Genomic DNA, 8,829 nt, shown 5'->3' on the forward strand with positions numbered 1-8,829 from the left:
TAAAATGTTAATGTGGTACTTTGACTTTTACTTGAGTACATTTTTTGAGTACTTTCTCCACCACTGAATAAAGTACAGCATCTGTTTTGAAGTTGAAATTTTAGTTGTCGACTGTTAAGAATTCATCGTTAGCCGCTACTGTGTTGGTAGGTGAGCATTTACCAATTCTGCCCTGTGGAGGGCAATATAACACGTCATTGATGTAGGGGTATCAACATGATTTAAATTGGTGCCTTAGCATTAGCTTCCACTAATTATTATGTAAGAGTATCACATTAGCATAGCTTACTAATGTTTAAAATCAGTGCTTCAGGGTTAGCACTGCTAACTGTTCAGTTAGCGGTGCCCAGCATGGCAGTTGTTCTTCAGGAAGTGATATTTTGGTACCGACTGTTCTCTCATGGTTTCAGTTTTGTAGCTGCAGAGTGCTGCTAACTCTGCTGCTGATTTAGCCTGGAAGTGCATAAATATAAATGGCTAACTGATTGAATAATCCTTAACAGTTGGTAACCAAAACATGAACACAGATATTTAGCTTTATTCAACTGAAGGTTTACAAAACAGCCACATAAATTAGAGCTTTAGGATTTATCCACAAATGAATTCAGGGGATGTGCGCTAACCGTTAAAGTGCTAAGCTAAAAAGTAGCTTTGATATTAGTATATTAGTGGACATTTGCTCACCACTGTTAACTGGTTTCCGGACTAAGCTTCAAATAGATCAGAAATGATAAACTAAGGCTAAGTGTGCTAAACATTTTCAAAGTCAGCAAAAGAGCTAAGTAGAAAATTAGCTCAGCTATTCGCACATTAGCAGGTTTTTCATCCTTCTGCTTGTGTTGAGATGTTGGGCAGGTCCAGCTGCTCAGAAAAGCCTGTTTGGACGTTTTCATCTTAAGTGCCTGTGGAGTTAATTGTGTTTCTCTCTGTGTTTTCTCCAGTTTGCCGAACGGCGTGCCACAAGAAATGTGAAGCCAAGGTAAGAAGCAGATCGTTCTTCACCAGTTCACACCTCCAGACTCCAAAGGGAAGCAAGTGTCTTGATAAAAAGCTGATTTTAGGCTGGAGTCGGCTTCCTTTTAGGGCCTGTCGATGTGGAGAGGAGGGGGTCTCTGGAGAGTTTATGGTTCAGGAGGAGAAAAAGAAATGCTAAGAATGTCTAAACAAGCTCTGAATGTACCAGAATATGTTTACATTGGATGAGCTTCTGCGTGTTGGAGATCGCCTCAGGTCTAAAAATAAAGCCCTCTGGATGGAGCTGTTTGATCCTCGGAATCGTCTTCCTGTTAGAGAAAGATGGCGTACATGAACCGGTAGCGTCCATTTAGCTTTACAGCTAAATCCGGCCCAAACGCATCGCCCTCCTCTTCCAGCAGGGAGACGGCTTCTTGTTTCCAACGACGGCAACTTTCTGTTTTACTCACAGGAAATGCCAGGAGTGCAGGGAGGGGGGCAGCGGGGGACTTCCACCACAGAAATCACTCAGCTGATTAACATGACCAAATTTAACATTTATCACAATGTAAAACTATTAAATGTAGCTTAAAGTGTAAAAAACAGCAACAGATTCAACAGTAACACGAAATGAAGCTGAAATGTAAAAGCTGTGCTAAGAGCGTCCATGAATTAGATGGAACATAGATGAACGTATCGTTATGAACATTTTGATGTGTCCCACTAGAAATGGTGGATAGAAATGTCAAAATTCAAAATAACTTTCTCAGTTTCACAAAAAAGTTTTTACACTCGGTCAAAGTGGTTTTTGTTTTTTCCGTTTAAGAGCTAACACGCTAAAGATGGAAACAGATTTACTGAATAAGTTCTGACGCAGCGAGCGCTCCCATCCGCTGGCAGGTCTGTGCCTTACCAGAGGCATGAAGCGCCACAAACCTCCAGCTCAGAGATGTTTGCTTCATGCTAGTTAGCAACCGCTACTTCCTGTTTATTACAGCGACACGTCAACATCTGATGACATTACATTTTATGTAGCCTGGTTGACAAGATGGAGATGCGAAATTCATATTTATTTATTTTTGGCAACATTTTAAAAGTTCACTTGAAATTTGCATGACAAGTTTTGTCAGTTTGGAGCATTAGAAGTTATTTAATATGATGTTTATATCAGAACATCAACAGTGGCTTAAAAATCACACCTCCAATTTATGAGTTAGATGACCGAACCAGGAAGGAGCTGCCAAATGTGTCATTTTGTCCCCAACCAACCACCACAAAACCCAAAATGACCAAATATGGTCATTTCCTTAAGACAGATGGCTGGGTGCCATTTCACCTAAACCTTACTGCAGCCCAAACTAACAAAGATGACTCCATTAAACCATCGGTTCTGATTCTGTCCGACCCGCTCCGGTCTCTATGCAGATGAAGATCGCAGCGTGCTGAATAAACGCGGCTCACGGCGGCTGATAACGTTCAGGAAGCCGCAGGTCAAACGTCCAGAACGGACAAATCAGCCACTTTCCATCACCAAACCCGCAGCATTATTTCCTTTTCTAAACATTTCGGCTGATATTTGTCATCGCTTTGGGCAGGAAGTAATTTGCTAACAAGCCTGAGATGAAAAACAAGGGAGTGACTGCGACAGGGTCAGGCGTGATCGCTATCGTTTCTCAGTCCAGACTGAAGCAGAAGATTGTTTTTAAAAGCAGAACCAAAACTGGTCCCATAAACCACCTTCTGGATGTTATTAGCTTCATATTTAACTTCCAAACAAATGGTCATCAGACCTGTTTGTTCACAGCTGGATGTAAAATATGTGTCCAGTCTTGTTTGCAAAACTTCTCATCAAGGTGATGACGGAAAGGAGCCAAAAACAGCAGCGAAGGGAAGCAGAGCGCGATTAGAAACGGCAGGAATTTCCTCTAAACGTCTGAATCCTTTGACTTTTCCTCCATTTTGTCTGGAAAATGTCTTCAAACAGCTGAAGCTTCATTCTGCCAGAGGTGCATTTCCCTATTCAGTTAAAAAACAAAAAACAGATAAACATATTAATTTCCACAAGAAATGAGAACAAAACAGGCTAATTACATCCTGCTAACTAATGTTAGCACAAGGTTACGGGCTGACGGTAGATGTGAGATTAGTCATAAACGATCAAGATGCAAACAAAACGTTTTGTAGGTTTTGTTTGTTGTAGAGAGCTTAATTTGCAGATTTTTGAGAATAGTGTTTGAAACTTGGTTATTTTAACCAGTAGTCGACTCATTTCTGCTAATTTGCTAATAGCCGAGCTAATTCTGAATGTGCATTTTTGCTAACGTTGAAAATATTTAGCGTAAGTGCTTTACTTGGCTGCTTTGTAACCTTTCACAGTTTGACATCCGTGTTGAAGCTTAAGAAATCTTCATGTAGTTAGACGTTTATATTCATGCTTTTATTTTGAAGAGGGTGAAGGCTGTTCCATTTAAATTCTAGTGAATATTTAACACTGGAAATGGAAGACATTTAATTGTCCAAAATAAATAAAACAATTATGAAGTCTCTGTGAACAAAATTATCCTTTAGAAAATGACTAGATAAGACCGAAACGACATAAATCTTGTTTTTGGTAGAAAGAAAATAACAGTAACTCAAGCAAATGGAAATTATTGATCTCATTTTGATTTATCGTGTGATTAATTGGATTATTGTGAAAACACATGAGGCTCAACTGGTGCAGAGTGAAAACACTTTTGATGTTTAGCACGACGTCATCAGCAAACAGCTGGATATGAGAACTGCTAGCAGCTTAGACTCCATCATTAATGTAGGCAGAAAAGGTCTGAGGCATACCTGGAGGTTTTACCTGGTTCTGACTAGATGTTTTCAATCTTCAGCTGTTGGACCCGGTGGGTGAGATAATAGATGAAGTCAAACTCTCCACCCAGAACTTTACCAAGTCAGATGGCATGAAGAAGCTCTGTGGTTCGTTTCGGCTCAGTAAAATATAGAACAAGATAACTGCCAGGATTAATGTCCTGATATTTTTGTTTGTTAAATTACTGACAGCAAATTCACCAAATCATCCCGAGATGGAAACTGAGACTTTGTTTTTCTAGAGCAGTAATGAAATCCGTCTGTTGAGAGGGAAACGGTTTTGATCTAAAAGGAAAAATGTCCAAAAAGCAAAGTGCAGTGACACGCCCACCTGCTTCCTCCTGTTTTTCATTCCTTACTTCAGGATAATGAAGCACTTGTTTTCAATTTTCCACCTCTTCAAATTCTCCAGATGAATGTTTTGACAAAGTGGAGTCTGGGTGACTTTGTTATTTCAGATTTGTTGTTTGTGACCCTTCAGTTCTTCCAGCGGGTTCATGGTCCTGTTAAAGGCCTCTGGCGCGCTGATGAATGTGTTCCCCTTCATTCCCACTTGTTTGCCAAAGGAAACGCTCATATCTCCTTCTGAGTAGCTAATTATGAAAACATTTCCAGTCGTAGTTTAGTTTTTTCTTCATGCTGAGCAGGTGCGAGGCTCGCTACTGGAACTTTTAGAGGACAAATCAATTTATGCAGTAATAAATAACAATCACAGTGATTGGTTGAGTCACTGTCCTGTCCTACAGAAAGTTTTATGGCTATTTTGGTAATGGGTGCAAATCAGGAGCTAATATTTCTGAGGTATTTGACTGGAAAAACATTCAGTGGTACATCCAGCAATCATTTCAAACAGGTGTATTGTTTAGTGGCTCCTGAATGATTATTGATGGGATTATATCAGGACACTTAACGTTGCCAGGTCAGGGTCCTTAAAACACTTTAAAAAAATCAATTTCTGCCTTTTACTGGTGAAAAACTATTGTGGATTTGAGGTGTTGGAGACAGGCAAGTCAGAAGTTTTTCCAACATTTTTCACATATTTGAACGATCATCTGAAGATATAAATTTCCTGCTTCAGCCAGGAAAACAACACTCCACCTTTCCTTTGTTATTTATTACCTCCAAACCTTTCAAACACCTGCAGGCTCACATGTGAGGACATTTAAAAATATATATATAATCAGATAAATATGGGTGAACTCAGCCCAAATGAAAAGGTTTGTTTAAGTATCCACATATTAATATTAAATCATTGGTAATGTAAACACATTTACTTCACTGTATAAAGTATTTATAGAACAACATATGTTATTACATTCTCCTTTTAAACTTTTAGTACCCGTTGTTATTACATAGTTCTAAAGCAGGCTGGGTTAAAGAGGGAAGCTGTCAAATGTCAAGCTAGCATGCTAAGTAGCGGCTATCTAGCATGTTGATAGCCACAATGCTACAGCCAAAAACAAAGCATTTTTGATTAAAAGTTGCATAGCAGCATAGATTACTCAACTCTTGTTTTATGTTTTTTGTACCAGTTGATGTTAGATAAAGTTTTAAAGCAGGTCTGGTTAAAGGGGGAAAGCTGTCAGATATCAAGCTAGCATGCTAAGTAGCGGCTAGCTCTGCAAGCTAACAGTGCAGAGTGTGATCGCCCTGCAGAGGAAGTGGATTCAGTTCATTGTTTCCACAACAAGGAAAATATTTATTGGCTGTCTTAAAAAGTCGCTGGATGATGTCATCACCTTATTCGCATTTTTGCATATTTGAGTAGAAGAGAATATTAAAAATACTCAACATTAATAACTACAAATAAACTTTATGAAATCAATTAATAATGTGGATATTTTGCCTGAACATTTATTACATCAGTCAGTTCTCTATAATATCAAATTTACCGAAACACAGAGGCTCAGAGTGGAGGAGGGGAGTCTGACCGAGGCTTCTGGTGAAAAAAAGAAAAACATTATGTTGTGTTAACAATGCAGAATCACCAGCAGCTTTGAGCCGCGTGTCTCCGCCACAGAAAAATGTCTCTGGATTTCCTGTTGGAGGATCTGAACATGATGAGTCTTGTGTCTTTTGTGGTGATTTGTCCCTTGAAGTCAAACGTTGTCCCTGGACTTCTGCTTTACATTAATACTAAATCAGTAGACACCAGATTAACCAATCACTGATCATATCACGTTCAACAGATTCAGAATAAATTATCTAATAAAATAAGCGCAATCATTCTGCATTTTATTAGGTTTTTCAAAATAATTTTCCTCTAAAACCGACAAATGTTGTTAAAAGCAGCTCAAATTTTACCAACCTGCCCAAAGTTGTTTTTTCCATCTAAATGATTTGGAAAGTGGAAATGGTCCCTCAGATCGGTACAGGTGAACCTGCTCTGCCAGAGCGCCTTCCAGGTCGGCCATTTTGAGAGGAAGGTGCCCTGGCAGAAGTGTTGGTCATATTGGTGGGACGATCTGTTCATGCGGAGCCACAGTAGCTGCAGAAAGAGGCTGAGACTGATTAAAGACAGGCGCAGCCAGCAGCTATCATGCTAACTCAATTAGCAGTCAGCGGACAGAACACATGCTCAGCAGCCTGCTCTCCAAAACATCAGGAGCCTCAGCACGCCGACTCCCCAGCAGAGAACATCTTAAAGAGGTGTTGAAAAACTAGAACGTTTCTGGTATTTAAAGCAGTGAGTTTAGTGTTAAATGAGCCGTTTGAGCTCAGGTATGCTAATAACAGGGCAGCTAGCTGCACTGATATGTAGCAAGAGCAACAATCTGTCATGTTCTCAGCTGCAGCAGCAAACAGCTTTCACAACCAGCGCTGGCTGCCGGCCATGGGTTTGGTAAGAGTACAGTAGTGAAATGTGCTTAGATACAGCGGAGAAAACAAACAGGAACGCCCAGCGCTGCACTCCATGGAGTAATCAGGAGTTTAGGGAAAGAATGTCAACAATAGGCCGAGTGAACGGCGGAGACAGTGATGGAAGAGCCAGGATTTAAAACGCCACTCCCCAGATCTGCCAGCAGCATCAGAACATTCTGCCTTTCTGTTCACACACATGAACGTTTCACGTCCAGCTTCCTCTGTTGGCTGAAAACGACCCCAACGCTTCGGTTTGGCCCTTTCTCCTTCAGATCCCCACCCAGAAATCTGCTACATGCTCATTGCTTCCAGGCGCAGGATTTTCCTGATGCGGCAGGAGCGAAGGGCTCTGATGCTGTCTGGGAAAGCCTGAGTCAGACTCTGGAACCGGACTGGACCGGACCGGACCGCTCTCTCTCTCTCATTAACTCTTCATCTTTCTGTCTGGACATCGAGAGGCGAAACGATCCGACGTTAAATCCTGCATGTCAGGAGAAACATGGATTTTATGTTGGGTTTTGATTTCATGCTTCAGTTTTAGAGATTTTTTTTCACAGATTTTTCTACTTAAGTTTTTGTACTTTTCAAAAGTTATTGAGAAATATGTGAATCTAATTCAGTAGGCTGTCGGTGTGATGGTCTGGAAACAGTAAAGAGTAGCTAATGCCAAATAAACCAATAAACTGTTTTTGTGTATAAATTGTCTAAATATGTCATTTAGGGCTCCATGTTTATGTTTCTATGAAAACTGTGGCATTAATTCTCTAACACCAAACTGTCTGTGCTGCCCTCTGTGGGTTGAAGGGAGCTACTGCAGTTGATTTTTTTAAAGTCTCAATTCATTGTTAGCCTCTTTTCAAAACAAGTTGCTAGATTTGACGCTAACCGATTTTTGTCCAGATTTGTCACGAGTTGCTTTTTAAAATAAGCCATAGATTTGAGGCTAGTCAATTTTTTCAATATTGTTGCAAGTTGGGGTTTTTTTGTTTTTGTTTTTTAAACAGTTTCTACATTTGACGATATTCCCTTTTTTGAAAAATTAGCAAATTTATTGCAAGTCACTTTTCCAAATAAGTTTAAATTGTCAATTTTTTTTTTTTACCTAAATTGCGAGATTTGTCACGTTTTGAAAAAATTGAAGAGGCGTAGCTTGTTGATTTGTTGCTAGTTACTTTATCAAAAGAGTTGCTAAATATGTGACTAAGTTGTGAGGTTGGCTACCTGACCCCTGACCCTTCTACTCATCCAGACTCTTGGCCACGCCCCTCTGTGTCTCTCGGCTCCGCCCACTTTAGTTGGATTTTTCCAGAATTGCCTGGGGGCGGGGCTAAGCCTTTACATCGGGTTTATTTCCACTTTAAAGTTTGTGAAACCACAATATTCCGGTTATGGCAGATAAGGGAATGTCAACACATCGTAACACCTGAGCTGCCGTGCTTCACAGTGGGATTCAGTGTTTGGGGATCATGTAACAAACTCTGGACCCAAACGCAACAATGTTGCCATTTCGGCTCTTCCATCCTTTTGAATTGTCGTTTTCTGTTTTCCTGTAATTGGAGGTAATTTAAACTCTGTAGCCTCAGTTTGATTCTACGTTTTTCAAAGTATTCTCCTTAAAAACATTTGGAGTGAAACATTTGACTCCGTTTCAGTCAAAACTCCAACCAACCAACATCTGCTGCCTTCGTCTTCACATAGGAGACGCCTGCTGGAGGAGCTGCGTCACCGACTACACAAGACCGTCTTATTATTTTAATACTTATAAGTAATGATTCATTCACACAGCAGCAGCAGCTGCTGTTCAACACTGTTGGGTTTCTGTTGCTGAACTACAGCTAATTGTAAATTGATTGGAGACTGATGGGATCACAGCCTGCCACGAAGCTCCAGGTCTGGAGGGAAGAGGAGCTCCGGTATTCTGGCCTGAACAGTGAAAGAGAAACTTTAGTTCAGTCAGAGGTTTGTGTTGCACCTCAGGAGCTGGAGAAATAATCCCAGCGTTGCTTTTTTCTGATGGTTCAGGTATAAAACTTTCCTTCCTTCCTTCCTTTCTTCCTTCCTTCCTTCCTTCCTTCCTTTCTTCCTTCCTTCCTTCCTTCCTTCCTTCCTTCCTTCCTACCTTCCTTCCTTCCTTCCTTCCTTCCTTCCTTCCTT

The 8,829-nt window shown here is 40.5% G+C and overlaps 1 protein-coding gene across 15 annotated transcripts in view; it reads left to right on the top strand.

Annotated features, from left to right (window-relative positions):
• The window catches only part of tns1b (tensin 1b), a 116,271-nt gene that overhangs the window by 43,846 nt on the left and 63,596 nt on the right, over window positions 1–8,829 (top strand). For all 15 annotated transcript variants that reach the window (XM_007552239.2, XM_016671578.1, XM_016671581.1 and 12 more), the window contains exon 3: window positions 942–979. In XM_007552239.2, coding sequence (XP_007552301.1) covers window positions 942–979 — 38 coding nt within the window. The remainder of the gene's footprint in view (window positions 1–941; window positions 980–8,829) is intronic.

This window comes from Poecilia formosa, unplaced genomic scaffold (genome assembly GCF_000485575.1).
Source record: "Poecilia formosa unplaced genomic scaffold, Poecilia_formosa-5.1.2 Scaffold47, whole genome shotgun sequence".
NCBI lineage: Eukaryota > Metazoa > Chordata > Actinopteri > Cyprinodontiformes > Poeciliidae > Poecilia > Poecilia formosa.